General features: G+C 45.6%; 1 protein-coding gene across 2 annotated transcripts in view; it reads left to right on the plus strand.

Moving 5' to 3' along the window:
- The window catches only part of ANO10 (anoctamin 10), a 91703-nt gene that overhangs the window by 54144 nt on the left and 21355 nt on the right, over window positions 1-16204 (plus strand). For both annotated transcript variants that reach the window (XM_028749716.2, XM_028749715.2), the window contains exon 12: window positions 9964-10080. In XM_028749716.2, the coding sequence (XP_028605549.2) occupies window positions 9964-10080 (117 nt within the window). The remainder of the gene's footprint in view (window positions 1-9963; window positions 10081-16204) is intronic.

The following is a 16204-nucleotide window of genomic DNA, read 5'->3' on the forward strand; positions in this document are numbered from 1 at the left end:
CAGGGGTGTGGTGGGATGATGAGCTGCTTGTGCGTAAAATGCAAGTCCCTCAGAGTTTGATCAGGTTTTCAAACCTCTGCCTGTGACGGAGCCCCTCCGGCATGGCTGCGTCAATCGCTAGTAGAATCCGAAAGTGGTTGCTTTCGGAAACGTTTCCAACATAAAAGCTCTTTCACGGAAACACGTCTTCTGGACTCTCTGCGTGACAGTTTCCGGCGAGGCGTGGGTGTCCCTATAGGAGGTCCTGAGACCTCTCCACTGTTTTCGCTGGAAACGTCTCTGAGCCACCCCTCCGACTCACTTTCCCTGGAAGTTCCTGCTCGCCCCCTACTGGTTCCCTCTTCAGCTGCTCCGTCTCTTTCAACCTGAGGGAGCCTTTGCACCTCCTGTCCTTCCGATGGCAGTTCCCTGACATCCACCTCCCCTCCAGGGCCCCCTTCACCCCCTCCCGTCTCCTCCCCTCCGGGCTGGGAGGAAGTAAAACCCCTGAAAGAACCTTCCTCATCGTCCGAAGTTTCGAACACTTCCCTCCACCTGCTACTGTCCCTCGTCTCTCGATACTCCTCGTCTTCGGAGTCTATTCCCTCTTCCAACTCCGACTCCGTGAATCCTTCCATTTCCTGTTCCTCGTCGGTGGTGCCGAAGTACTCCCTCCTAAACCTTTCTACCGGCTGTGGTTTCCTAGGGAATCTTTGGTGGAACGTTTCTGTTAAAACCTCGTCATTGACCTCCCCTGCAGTCACCCAGGTGTTTTCTGACTCCGGTTCCCCTTCCCACGCCACCAAATACTCTACCTGATTTCCCTTCCACCTGGAATCGAGGATTTCCGCTACATGGTTGCTGCGTTCCCTCTCTTCCAAGGCTGGTCCCCTGACGTGCTCCCCTTCACGTCCCCCCCTGTATGGTGACAGTAACGACCTGTGGAACACTGGGTGCAATTTCATGTGGTTGGGTAACCGGAGTTTGAAAGCCACCGGGTTGACCTGCTGAATGACCTCAAAGGGTCCCAATCTTCTGGGCCTCAATTTCTTACAACCCCCTTTGAACGGCAACCCTTGGGTTGACAGCCACACTTGATCCCCCACCCTTATGGTTTCACCTTCCCTTCTGTTCTTGTCTGCCTGCTTCTTATATTGTGCCTTGGCCCTTTCTAAGTTGAGCTGGAGCTGATGATGGATCGCTTCCATCTCTTCTACAAAATGTTCAGCCGCTGGAACGCTCCATCTCTCCCCTCCCTCCCCTGGAAATGCCCTGGGGTGACACCCGTAATTAGCCAAAAAGGGGCTCATCCCTGTGGACACATTCTCCGCATTATTGTAGGCAAATTCTGCCAGCGCCAACTTTTCGACCCAATCGTTCTCTCTGTCATTGACATAACACCTCAGATATTGTTGAAGAATGCCATTTGCTCTTTCCGCCTGCCCGTTGGTTTCAGGGTGCCGGGCCGTTGAAAAATTGACTTCCACGTGCAGCAAGCTCATGAGCTTCCTCCAGAACCTGGAAGTAAATTGTTTGCCGCGGTCCGAGATCACCCTCAAGGGAGCCCCGTGCAACCTAAAGATGTGTTCTACAAACAACTTCGCTGTTTCTTCCGCTGTGACTGCATGTGAGCATGCTACAAAGTGGCACATCTTTGTTAACAGGTCTACTACTACCATGATGGCTGTTTTCCCCTTGGACTTCGGCAGATCCGTCATAAAATCTATTGATACCGCTTCCCAAGGCCGTTCTGGTGTGGGTAATGGTTCTAATAACCCTGCCGGCGCCCGTCTTTCCCCTTTGGCTCGCTGACATTGGTCACACCCTCTTACATACTCCCTTACATCTTCCCTCACCTTGGGCCACCAGAATTCCCTGGTAACCAACCACATGGTCTTGTGTTGCCCAAAATGTCCCGCCGTGGGGCTATCGTGCAACTGCTTGAGTACTCTCCCCCTCAATTCACCTTCGGGTATATACAGTGCCCCTTTGTAATACAATGCCCCATTTCTTTCCTCAAAACCTTCGGGGCTCTCGCCCTCCCCCCTGAGTCCTCTGAGCTTATCCTGGGCATATTCATCATTTTCCGTTTCCTCTACCAGTTCTCGTTGCCCCACCAGCGCCGCCCCACACACCCAGCGGTCCTCAGGGATGACATGTCTCTCTTCAATCGCCCCCTCCCCCTCCCAATACTCTGGTTTGCGTGAGAGAGCGTCCGCCCTGACGTTTTCTGGACCTGGCACATAACAAATTTCAAAGTTGAATTTAGAGAATTCCTGTGCCCATCTCACTTGTCGTTGGTTGAGCACTCGAGCTGTTCTCCAATACTCTAAATTCTTGTGGTCGGTGCACACTTGCACCTTTTGTTGTGCCCCAATTAATAAATGTCTCCACCTCCGGAACGCTTCGTGAATGGCAAGTAGTTCCCTGTCATACACCGTGTAGTTCCTCTCGGATTTATTCAGCTTCCGCGAGAAGAAGGCACACGGTCTCCACTCTGACATACTCCTCCCCGGTTGAAGAAGTACCGCCCCTACCGCCCGGTCGGACGCATCGGTTTCCACTCTCATGGGTTTTCGTAAATCCACATGCAGAAGTTGTTCTTCCGAGGCGAAAGCCCTTTTCAGTTCTTCAAATGCTCGCTCCGCCTCCGCCGTCCAAACAAATTTCTTCTTGCTGCTGAGGCAGTCGGTGATGGGCGCCGTCAAGTGGGCAAAGTTCTTGATGAACTTCCGATAAAAGTTCCCAAACCCCAAGAATCTTTGCACATCCTTCTTGGTCTTCGGTGTCTTCCATTCCAGTACCGCTTGGACCTTGCCTGGATCCATGGCCAATCCCTTGTCTGACAAGCGGTACCCCAGGAATTCCACCTCCTTGGTATGAAACTGGCACTTCTCCAGTTTCACCCACAGCTGGTTGGCTTGCAGCCTGCCCAACACTTCTCGAACGTCCCTCACATGCTGCTCCTCATCCTCCGAATACACCAACACGTCGTCTAAAAAGGCCACACAGTTCTTGTAGAGCAAAGGCCCCAGAACGTGGTTAATAAACGCTTGAAAGCACGCGGAGCCTCCTTGTAGACCGAAGGGCATAACGAGGTATTCAAAGGCTCCCAAAGGGGTGAACATGGTGGTCTTCCATTCATCTCCCTTCCTTATGCGTATCAGATTGTACGCCCCCCGCAGGTCCAGCTTTGTAAAAATCTTTCCCTTCCTTACCCTGGTCAAAATGTCATCAATTCGGGGCATAGGGAAAGCCAGGGGTTCCGACACTGCATTCAAGGCCCTGAAGTCACACACAAGTCTCGGCTTATCTGTGTTTTTTTTGTCCACAAAAAACACTGGGCTGCCCCCCACCGCTCGGGACTCTCTGATGAAACCTCGCTTCAGGTTTTTGTCAATGAACTCCCTCAGCTCCTGCATCTCCCTGTCGGACATGGCGTACAGCTTGCCCACTGGGAGTTGGGCCCCAGGGAGTAGGTTGATTTGACAGTCAAAGGGTCTATGCGGCGGCAGTTTGTCTGCTTCCCTTTCGCTGAATACGTTGCTCAGATCTGCGTATTGCGGGGGCACCTTCCCTCTGCCCATTACTTCCATCCCGGCTAGGGTGACTTTGTCTCCGCCCTGAACCTTCCCCTGCTTGCAGTGTTCTAGGCAATGCGCTGACCCAAAGGAGACCACCCTCTGATGCCAGCCCACTAGCGGATCGTGTAGCGCCAGCCAGCTCATCCCCAAGATGATGGGAGCTCCTCCCAAGGTGGCCACATTAAACGCTATCCGTTCGGTGTGCCTTGCCACCCTCATTATCATCGGGACAGTCTGTTGGCTAACTTCTCCTCCCAACAGCTCTCTGCCATCAATCGTGGTCACCTGCAAGGGATTACTTAAAGGGATGGTCTGTATCTGGTGCTCAGCTGCAAACTCCTTACTCATAAAATTACAGGAGCTGCCTGAATCCAAAAGCGCCTTGACCTGTAGGGGGTGTCCATTTGGCAGCTCTAGTGACACTTCTATCACTAAAGCAGGTCTGGGTGGTTCTGGCGTGGGCACTTTCACTGCTCTTTGGCCTGGCTGCTGTGCCCCGACGGTGGCAGCCAGGCGTTGGCTTTTACTTGCTCCTTGTTTTCCTCCTCCCTTTCCCCCACAGCTCCTGCCATCCCTTGCCATTCCTTTCTTTGTGGGCAGACTCTGGCAAAGTGCCCTGGCTGTTGGCAGAGATAACATTTCTTGGCGCTCTTTCCCTCCTTCTTCCGCCCTTCACTGGGATTTGAAACTGCGCGCGCCCGCGCTGTTCCAACTTCCATCGGCTCTGCCGGCGGGAAAGGTGGCTCTGGAATGTCCGGAATGCGCAGTTCCCTCCAACGTTCTCCTTTCCCTTCCCGCCTTTCCAAAGCTCTCGCTTCCTGGCGCGCTCCTATGGCCAGCGCGGATTTGGTCAGCTGGTCCATAGACTCCGCCCTTGGCCCCCGGGAAAGTTCATCTTTAACGGCCGAAGAAAGCCCCTCTTCAAAAAGCATTTGGATGGGTTCCGCCGATAGGTCCCACCCCAATTTATGAATCAGCATAGTAAACTCAGTCCAGTACTCACGAACAGATCGGCTCCCCTGTTTGCAAGCCATTAACTGCCTTCGTACCACCCCCTGCTCAATGTCACTGGAAAACATCAGGTCCATGGCACGAAAAAACTTCCTCGTGTCCTTTAGTATCTCATTATTCACTGCCATCAGGGGTCGAACCCAATCCTTCGCCCCCCCTTCGAGATGGCCAATTACAAAAGCCACTCGCGATTCCTCGTCGGGGAAGTCATCATACTGCAGGTTGAGAGCGTATTGCATCTCAGTTCTAAAGGCATGATAGTTTCTGGGATCTCCCCCGAATTTCTGCACCAATCCTGGCACCTTTCTGGCTATCGAGGTGGTTTTCTCCTTTCCCTTTTCTGCATCCTGAGCCCTCCTCTCCTCAAGCCTCGCCGTTTGCATGGCCAGCTGGATCTCCAACGCCCTGTACCTTTCTTCCAGGCTTGGACCTCCTCCAGCTGCTCCTGCTCCTCCGGTTCCGGCTGGGTCGCTCATGATGCCGCTGCTTGCACAAGCTGGCTTTCAGTGACTTTCGGATTGCTGTGGTGGGATGATGAGCTGCTTGTGCGTAAAATGCAAGTCCCTCAGAGTTTGATCAGGTTTTCAAACCTCTGCCTGTGACGGAGCCCCTCCGGCATGGCTGCGTCAATCGCTAGTAGAATCCGAAAGTGGTTGCTTTCGGAAACGTTTCCAACATAAAAGCTCTTTCACGGAAACACGTCTTCTGGACTCTCTGCGTGACAGTTTCCGGCGAGGCGTGGGTGTCCCTATAGGAGGTCCTGAGACCTCTCCACTGTTTTCGCTGGAAACGTCTCTGAGCCACCCCTCCGACTCACTTTCCCTGGAAGTTCCTGCTCGCCCCCTACTGGTTCCCTCTTCAGCTGCTCCGTCTCTTTCAACCTGAGGGAGCCTTTGCACCTCCTGTCCTTCCGATGGCAGTTCCCTGACAAGGGGTGAAGGGTGATACCGTTCAAGACCATAGCACAGGAGGAGAGGGTATTCCAAGCCATTTTCTTAATGTAAATCCTCACCCCTCTTCCCATTACTGTTTGGAAACATTTATAGATACTAAGCCAACTCCTTAATTATATGAGAACTGGAAGTAGTCAACTCAGACTCCCTCCTAAAACCCACCAATGAAGGAGGCAGGAGAGCCAGTGCTGTGACTTGTGCCCCAAAACTCCCATGCATTCCTTGTCTTTCTGCAAACTTCAGTGGTTAGCATTACAGCCAGCCAATCTGTGTTGCTAAACATCAGCTGCTAGGAGGAAAGACCTTTGCCTGTGTTTGCTACAAGGCTCTTCTCCCTTTCAATACAACCGCACTGCTCCAGCATCTTTTGTGTGCTCACCATTTTTGAATTAAATGGAAGAAAAATGTTTTATGGAGGGAGGAAGTCAGGGCAGTAAATTATACTGACCATTTAAAGTTAAGACTTACGGCATGGTGGTGAGGAGAGGAGAAATATCCCTGTCTTCCAAAGACTTTTCTCTCCCTACTTGAGTGGAGAGGGGTCTTCTGATCTCCTAGTGCTGGCTCTGGTTAAGCTTACTGAGATGCAGTCCCTGAGTGCATGCCCTCCATTGTAGATGGGCCTTGAAGGCAAAAGGTTGCCCACTCCTGATTTAATCCAAGAATAGATTTTTTTAAAGGGCTTGATCACACACAAAAAATAGTCTCCATGTGTACAATTTTGGAATCCCAGATATTTCATATGCTGAACAGAAATGTCACTTTTTAAAGATTCCAGACAACTTTCCATTAAGGTACATCAGTTAGATATAGCATCAGTGTACGATACTGGCAATCAGTTAAGAGGTACTTCATGAAGCATGGCATTTATCACAGTGTCACAAGTTGAATTGCTTGTTCATTTTTCTCTATCCGCTTTTCATGTAGAATTTATTTCAGAGCATGATCAAAGCTTTACTCTTCATTAGATACTGCATTAGCTAATTTGACTTTTGGCAACCCACATCCTTGTTCCTATTAAACTCCATCCATAAATTGAGATAAGGATTCTGCCAAAACATTTAAGAATTGCATGATGGAAATATACTATTGGATGCATTATGCAACTGCATTCTAGACTGCTGGGTTGGTAAATTTGAAGTTAAGAAATGCTATCTTATATACTTGAAAATAAAAGATGGCGTTTTAAAGCACCTGAATATTGACAGAAATACGAGAAGAGAGAGCCTTAAGGTCCATTGATCAAGGATCAATGAATGAGCTGTCGTGTAATTTATTATGGCTGATTAGGGGTTTGTTCGTTCGTTGTATTTACATTTCTAATACTTGCTGGATACCAATTCATGTAGCTGCTTATCAAGAGTTCACCAGGTATTTTCACAGTTGTAAGGGACACAGGGGGCACTGTGGTCTAAACCGCAGAGCCTAGGGCTTGCCGATCAGAAGGTCGGTGGTTCGAATCGCCGTAATGGGGTTAGCTTCCGTTGCTCGGTCCCTACTCCTGCCAACCTAGCAGTTCGAAAGCACATCAAAGTGCAAGTAGATAAATAGGTACCGCTCCAGCAGGAAGGTAAACAGTGTTTCCATGCGCTGTTCTGGTTCGCCTGAAGCAGCTTAGTCATGCTGGCCACATGACCCGGAAGCTTTCTGCTGACAAACGCTGGCTCCCTCGGCCAGTAAAGCGAGATGAGCTCCGCAACCCCAAAGTCGTCTGCGACTGGACTTAATAGATTTTCAGGATACTGCATTGTTTCCAAAATAGTACCATGCTTTTGCTACAGTTGTGCACAATCACAGGACTCTCAAAGCATTGAATATGTTTGCACATCAGCATACTGGATTAGTTTCTATGTCAGCAGGAACTTTGAATCCAAAGGACCATGTTTAAAGTTCTGTTTGAGCTCAGAGGCTTTTTCCTGGCCGTCTCTCATGCCCCCCTGAAGGCTGGGTATACTCTGGAATAGTTTTGGGGCTGCAACCAATGGTGAAAATAATGAAAACCGATCTCCCCCGCATAGAGTGCCAAAAGGGCATGTTGGATCCATGATATAGATACCGGGCGAACTATTTTGTTCTTCACACTTGAAGAGATAAAATAACATGTCAAAATTGTTTTAGTAAATATGGTAATCATCCATGATAAAGTTACGAAAGTTTTAAGCAACACCCACTCCTCTTATCAGTCTGGTATCCTGGGCATGACTGATAATTAGAATTAACATAGAAATCGGTCCAGATGCTAAGATGTGTTGAAATTGAGTAAGACTGTAGTCGGTAGTCTGCTGTGAATTACAAGAACATTTTCTGTGGTTTGGTTGGTCTCTTAGTTGGCGACACGAAAGCGATCTTTTGCTTTAATAGTGTTGTTTCTCATTCTAAGCCCTTGCAGAGCAGCACTATTCTAAATTGCGAGACTTAAAGTCATTCTGCTTTTCAAACACATGTTCTACACGATGATTACAGGGTGTATGTCTTGGTATGAGGAAAACAGGATAGAATTAACATGGCTCCCTGGTGTCAACACTAAAATATCCTCCTATTTTGCCATCTGCCAAATGGGTAAGAAGCACAATGTCAGTGTCTCTTTCACCCTTGATAATTGCAGCACTATCAAACTCTTCGTGGACTTCTGCCAAGTGCTCAGAGAGCCAGTGGAGCTGGCCTGTTCTGCAAAAAATTACCGCCATGAGCAACAGGAGCAGCTGTGTTTCCTCATCAGTGTGTCCCTCAACTTTGCAAAAAAATTAGATATGAATTCTTGGAATTTTGAGCAGCTAATTTGATTTCTACAGTGACAGCCAGCCACTATTGCATAGAGAAAAATAAGATCAACCCAGTTATCAAGAGAGGTTAGGAAGGAGTGTGTTCAGGAAGGAAATCTAATTGAAACTCTGTTATAAACTGTTGGTGGTTGCTGAATTAGTAACAATCTAACTTATTTATGATTTTATTTTGAAAACTTGTACCAAAGCAAATTCAATGTTGCTTACAATCCAAAACATCAAAACAACAATGAACTATAACGCACCCCATTAACATTGCTAGTATTAACATCGAAGTCAAGCCTCCATAACAGAATCCTAAGCAGCCATCCAAACTAAGGGCTCGTCCAACACTTTCGCTTGTCCCGCTGCTTTCCCCCAGGAAAACCCACTGCATCAGAACAAACATCAATCAGTTTTTCAGCAGACTAATGTTTGTTCTGATTCAGTGATAAACAGTGGCTTTTCCGGGGGAAGTGGTGGGACATACAAAAAATAAAATAAAAAATAAACCGTCTTGGACCTGTGCCTCGAAAACATGGAACAAGCAGAAAACATCTTGGACCTCTGCTTTCTAGGTATGGGACGAGCAAAAGTGCGGATGGGCTCTAAGAAATGAAAGATAAACCAGCAAAAACAAAACAATCAGCTAAAGCAACCTTTTAAAACAGCCACATTTTTACCAGCCACCTAAAACAATATAGGGATGGGGCCTAGCATACCTTGCTTGCCTCGACATAATCCCTGTTACGAGGTCAAGATTCCGACTTATAAAACCTATATGCAGAGTTAATAGGGCACTCATTTGTATATTGTATATTTACAAACAAGAAATTAATGATCAAATTGGGCATGGTGCCGCATAGAGCACATTGGGATTTTCATTTTATTTTACTTAATAGCAGGTGCCAGAGAGGGGAGGCTTTATCTCAGAACTGCAGCACAAAAGGAGGAGGGAAGGTTTAACTTTTCTCTTCCCAGCCATGATCCCGACTGAAGTGCCTCTCACACACTGCTGTTAGCCCTAGTTTCTGCTTTTCCCTCAGCACCCGTAAAGAAACGACAAAGTCCCCAAAGCAGCATGTGTGTGAATTTCACTTTGTGATTTGAAGCAGTCAGTCAAACCTTTAGCCACAGTCTTCTGGTTTCTCGTAAAATGCAAATAGGAATACAGTGGAACCTTGGTTCTCAAACATAATCCGTTCTGGAAGTCTGTTCCGACTTCTGAAACGTTCGAAAACCAAGGCATGGCTTCTGATTGGCACAGGTCCCCTGGAAACAATAGCTGACAGCTGCATCAGATGTTCGGGTTCCGAAAAACATTTGAAAACCGGAACGCTTATTTCCGTGTTTTTGACGTTCAGGAGCTGAACAGGCACCCCTAAACTTGGCCCTCCAGCTGTTTTGGGACTACAACTCCCATCACCCCTACAGGACCAGTGGTCAGGGATGATGGGAATTGTAGTCCCAAAACAGCTGGGGGGCCAAGTTTGGGGATGCCTGACCTAGAATAATGCAGAAAAATTGCTGTTCACTTGTGTTGCTGATAATGTTCATGTTATACTTATCCCTTGTGCGTTTTTAATCATTGATGATAATTTCTGCACACAAATACATGCACTCATAACGGAATGGTATTCTGTTTATCTCTTCTCTCCTTGTTCCCCTGACCAGCATTTAGCACTAGCTGTGAAATTTCTTATGGCATATGCGATTGCTGATAAACCACGAGACATCCAGATAAAATTGGCAAGGCTGGAATTTGAATCTCTGGAGGCACTCAAGCAGCAGGTAAGAACTAAGAATATTGTAAGAATATTGCAGGTGAGAGAAAGATGGAAATTGTCACTACTATCCTTTGTTCTTACTGAGTTTTGTTACATACCCTTAAAACATCCAGTCCCTTAAAATAATTCATAATGCATTATTGCTACCAACTTTCAGTTTTTAATGGTGTAAGTGATGGCTCAGCCGTATGGATACATGCCAATATATACAAGACCATTTCTTCTCTTGGCATTTAATGTCTACTTACAATGTCAAAATAAAGGGGTATTTCTAGTGCCAATGCACATGCATTGAGTCCTGCATTTGAGGCCACATTATTTGTCATTAACTCTTGTCTTTTCAAACTTGCCTAGGAGGCACATCAACTTTCTCAGCTTCTCCTGCTAAATTGCTCTTGTTATAGGTCCATCTCCCCAGCCTTCCCCAGCTGTCACTGTACTGCTAAGACAAAGCAATTTGTTGTTAATTTGGATTAAAGCAGCCCAAAATAATTTGGATAACTCAGCAGTAACAAAAACAGTTACATCTCAATAATATTAAAATCTCTCATAATAGAATACCCACACCTCTCTTGTTCTGCCATCTCTGTACTACCACAGACCAGTGACCAGAAACCCAACTAAACAGGAAAACTTAAGCTGGCTTCCAGAAAAAGTCGGGCTTGTGCTTTTGAGGCAGGGAGGATACTATAAATGTAGAGCAAATGCTGAGGCTGCTTCTTGCAGGCAATTTTTCCTGTTGCTGCTGATCTACTTAAGTTATTTTTAAAAACAACAGCTTTGTGCTTCTCTCATTCCTTAGGGCTTCTCTTCCCTTTCCTGGGATTGAAGAATTTAATAGTCTCAGAGTTAAGAAATATCTACCTGAACATTATCTACAGGTCCAATTAGCATGTATAAGACATTAGCTATTGTTTTCTCCAGGCTGATGTATTCAGCCTTTGAAGAATTATCCAATTATTGGCAGCTTCTACTGAAAAAGCCATCCAAATTGATGGTATTATACATACATGCAAATGCTAATAACTGACTTAGGAAGAGTGAGCATGGAAATTTGAGACCATTCCACAGGGAAGCAGCCTCATCAGTTTTCAGATGAGATTCAGATACATCCTAATTCCAGTGGCTTGGAAAAAAGGGAGATCCCTAGAAGGTTTTGCATATGCTTTAACTAGATGTGCCTTATATCTGAATGCTGTCAGAAGTTCCATTTGAGGCATTTCTCTTCCAATTCTTGGTGTGTGTTCCCATCCAGGTCAGGGCTCTCTTCCGCAGTAACTGCATATCAGGCTGAAGATTGAATCTAAGGTGTTACTGCTCAATTTTGCCTTCCTCAGATGCATTTATTGAGAAGAAACCATGGCTAGACAGCAGCTTTGCATAATATTACAAGAGCAGGATTGTAAACCTACTGGAGCTCTTCCTTTTCACTGCATTAAAAGAGGGGAAAGTAGGTCACCCATTGAAACCTTAAACACACAAGTTATTCTAGTCACCTTTGGGTTAGAGAGTATAAAACATAATGCCAACTTCAATTTACTGAATCTTTCAGTCCGTAACTATTTGATTCCAGTTAAGGATATTTTCCTCAATTTTTGAAGTGTATCCCCATCATATTTGTCTAAGCCCCAAGAATTCAGACATGGCTTAGAAATTATTTGGTGAGCTGAGCCTCCTGAATATTAATGAAAGCTAAGCTGGCACTCTGTTGATTTGGTAGGCAGCCCTGTGGCAGACTCACCTAACATGGCACTGGTTTCATTCCCCCTGTCTCCACCTTAGTACACCTATGGTCAGAGATGAAGCCCCCACTAGAATATTTATAATTAGCCATTGCTTTCATTTTTTACTTTTGCAGATGTCTCTTGATTGTGTTCTGTACTGTGGGCTTATCCACCCTTCCTCTTGTCCACTGCTTTCCCCACCGGGGAAACTGCTCTTTAGCGCCCAGTCGGAGCAAACAGCAACCAGATTTTCTGTGAATTGTCCTTTGTTCTGATTGAGGCCTTCTCCACATTTACCTTTTGCCTTGCTCTTTCCAGACACAGGCCTGGACTTTAAAGCTCTGTGTCAAGAGCCTGGGGTTTTCTTGGCCCAGAACTTTTCCCGTGGAAACCAGAACTTTAGCACTTAATCGGAGCAGATTGAGCTTTAAAGAGTGAATTTTCCGGGGAAAGCTCCAGAGCAAAAAGAAAAGAAAAGTGTGTGTGTTTGGAGTTTTAAAGTGCAGACTGTGCCTAGAAAGAACGGAGAACATGTAAGTGTGGATAAGCCCTTAAAGCTAAAGAGCAGGTTTTCCCTGGGAAAGGAACAGGGCAAATGGAAAATGCCTCAGTCCCATCTCTAGTGTGGGTCAAGCAGAAAACTACTTGGACCAGTGCTTTATAAACACGGGACATGAAGAAATGTGGACAAGCCCAGCCTTTAAGCATTTGAGTTTTTAGTTAATGTAGTGAAGTAAAATGATTATATGAGCTGTCACTCATTGCTCCATTTCTCTCGATATGGACAAATTACATCGGTGCATGCTAAAGTAATTGAATGACTCGAGCACTTAGACATTGTTTTTAAAGAACGTTCTCACAAAATTATCACAGAATAATTTCCATCATCTTTTACAAAGCTGTCTGCAAAAAGTATACTGTCATCTGCAATGGGCTTATATGGAAATTAGGAATGTTTTTAATTGTATATATTTCTAAGCATGCAGTGCAAAATTGGCAGCACTAGCTCATCCGTAAGTCACTTGGATTAAATTTGGCAGTGCTGATTTTAAAGGAGATGGGAGAAGATGATGTCAAAACTGTTCTACCTGGGGTAGATGGGCCTGTTGTTTACATGCCAGTATTTCCCGGAGAGCACTGTACATTTTGAAATGGGTGGGTGTTTCTCAAGGCATGAGAATACTATTCTCCCTTTTGATTTTTATGGCGTATATCATAGTCAATGCCAATGTACAAGCGCAGACATGTTCAGCATCTAATATATAGAATGCTTATCAGATCTAGGTGAGAAGAAAAGTCCTTGTTTTCTGCTTTAGCTTGTTTGTTGCCTAAAGTGGGTCTGCTTGTGTGTAACTTGCAGTAATCAGGTGCCCTGTCCTTGCATCACAGTGTTTGGAATGTATGTAGTATTGCGGAAGCAGTTAAGAGAAGAAAAAACATATTTCAACCCACCATTAAGACGTAGGCTGCAGTTCAGTTTAAAGTGAGCTCAATCCTATTGAAATGAGTATTAAACACATTTCACTCTAGTTCAGTTTGTTCCCACAGATTTGAAGAAATGCAAAGTACTGATATGGGATATCAGTTTCTTATAAATTATTTTTCCCTGTTACGGTTTAAAAACAAATAGCTGGTGAGTAGTATTGCACCAGAGGCAGATTTTGGGCAGTGCGACCGATTCTGCCACACTGGGCGCCTGAACTCTGACATAGTGAATTGAGCAGAACAGAAGGTGAGAGGTGGGGGCACGATGAATTTTGGACAGGGTGCTGCTGAAATTTGAAAGACCAAAGTCGGCCCCTGATCGCACCACTTTCATTTTTATGATACGGGACTCAGCACAGTTGTGAATGAGGACTTCCTTAGCTCCGCCCCGTTAAGCTGAATGGAAGTGAAACAGAAGATCATGACATTGTTGTTCCACTCTTCTATTTATAGGGAATAATTAAGACCGCGGTAGAGAGGAAGATGGTCAGAGGCAATGTTGCCGTGAGGACAATAGTGCTCTTGTTTCTTTCTTTGAGCTGTTGTGAGCTTGTAACACTGGTGTTGCTATCCATGTTTTCCTCTTTCTGTGCTGTATTGTCACCGTATTTATGCTGAGTTGAACTGTACTGAACTGGTGCCAGCATTGTTTTCAGTCACCAGTGTAATGCACCAAGTATTTTGTAATCTTTCATATCAACTCTGTGGCCTGGGCTATTAATATCTATGTCTGACAGATGAAGAACTGTAGCTGAGGAATCATAATGCCTAGAGTTGTCCAGAGGATTTCGAGCCCCTCTGGCTCTTCTGTTTTACTTAACTTTAATATACACCAGTTTCATTTAATGTAAGAGAATCTTGCTAGGGCTGCTATGGTTCAGTATTCCTTCTCGGGGACGAACAGAGAGCCTGCTGTATCAAGTGCCACTCTCACTGCCACTGTGTAGGTAAGGGATAAAAAGGTAAAGGGACCCCTGACCATTAGGTCCAGTTGTGGCTGACTCTGGGGTTGCGGCGCTCATCTCGCTTTATTGGCCGAGGGAGCCGGCGTACAGCTTCCAGGTCATGTGGCCACCATGACTAAGCTGCTTCTGGCGAACCAGAGCAGTGCACAGAAATGGCGTTTACCTTCCCGCCGGAGCGGTACCTATTTATCTACTTGCACTTTGAGGTGCTTTCGAACTGCTAGGTTGGCAGGAGCAGGGACCGAGCAACGGGAGCTCACCCCGTTGCGGAGATTCAAACCGCTGACCTTCTGATCGGCAAGTCCTAGGCTCTGTGGTTTAACCCACAGCGCCACTCGCATCCCTGGTAAGAGATACAGCAGAGTAAATGGCATGGTGGTCTTGCCCATAGCCACTGCAGGGGAGGTAAGCTTCAACCAGCACCCTGTGCTTGGATACTTCACCTAGGTCATGTGACACAATCAGATCAGTGAGAGGATGGCTCTGCCAAAGCCTGATCATTTCAGGGCAGGCTATGATCATCCAGATCATGTGATAGAATTAGGCCAATAGAAGGGCACCTTTACCTAGCCTGTTCGACAGGCTGCCCCTCAATTGCATTTGAAATCTGCATGTGTATCAATTGCATACGTACCAATATCATCAAGCAGTTGTTTGTATGAGTGCAGCAGCCATAGCTTTCCTATCACCCCAAGTTTCACATCACCTCAAACCAACGTACTTACAGTGGAGGCAACTCATATATTTAGTGGTGAGACACTGAGTGTGTTATGATGGGCATCTTTTGATTAGTCCTCTGAGAGGGAAGGCATTCTGCATCGGCTAGATTGGTTAGCATTTTCCCTTTGGAAAGCTGAGAGTTGGACCCTGAAAGCAGAGGTGTCACTTATTTGTGGATAGCATGTTTAGTGTTCAGATTCAATCCTCAGCATCTTTTAACTAAAAATCCCAGGTGGCCAGAAACACCAGTAAACCCCTGTTAACAGTACTGAGCTCAGCTGTTCCATTGCTTTGGCTCAATATAAAACAGTGCTCCCTAAATTAAGATGTGCACCCCAAAACCTGAAAGATAAAAACTTTAACTTAGCTAGTCTTGATAGCATTTTTCTTTTGCTGAACTTTGTGTTACCTGCCAGTGATAACAGGATATGTGAGATAACACCAAGTGCATGGGGCGTGATGATAAAATTAGGTCTGTAATGAGGGATAATTGAGAATTAGCATCAAAACTTTTAATTAAATATGTGTGAAACTTATGTAATTAGTTATTTCCTGTTGATGGAATTGTGAAAAAAACCTTTCTAGAAAGTTGAGGTTTTCTTCTCAGATTGTTTGACCTCTTCCATGACATTGGGTAACTGTAGGTACACCTTGATGCACTTAAATAATCATTGCTAAGATACATTTCTGTCAGTCTTAATATCTGATCTATATCCTAATGATAATATTTAAAATTAAAATTCTCTTATTGCCCTAGAGAGTGTGCATCATGGTTCTATAGGAAAATATGAAGCCGGACAACAGAAAAAGTCTGGGTGGTTTCAGTGAACTATTAAAGATGTCTAGTTATCATGAATATAGTAATGCCAAATGGTTTCATATTAAAACCATTAGTTTTGGAAATTGAGGAAAGTGTTTACAAAGCATTGAGAGTAGGATTTCCAGGAAGGTAAGGTATACATGGTGGGGAGAGGCATTCATACAGCCGCCCTGTCCCCAGTCAATGAATGTACTTAAAATATCAAAATAAGCACTTTGAAGAGGTTGTGGAAACTGATTGGAAGCTAGTGGAGATGGCAAAGTGCTAGCTTAGTGTGTTCATATTGCTCCGTCCTGACTTGCAATCTCCCATATTCCAGACTAACTAAAGTTTTTGGACAGTTTTCCAAACCATCTCCATGTACAGCGGATTGCTGTCATCCAAACAAGTAGTTAACAAGGCACTGATTGCTAA

The sequence above is a fragment of the Podarcis muralis genome, chromosome 12 (genome assembly GCF_964188315.1).
Source record: "Podarcis muralis chromosome 12, rPodMur119.hap1.1, whole genome shotgun sequence".
NCBI lineage: Eukaryota > Metazoa > Chordata > Lepidosauria > Squamata > Lacertidae > Podarcis > Podarcis muralis.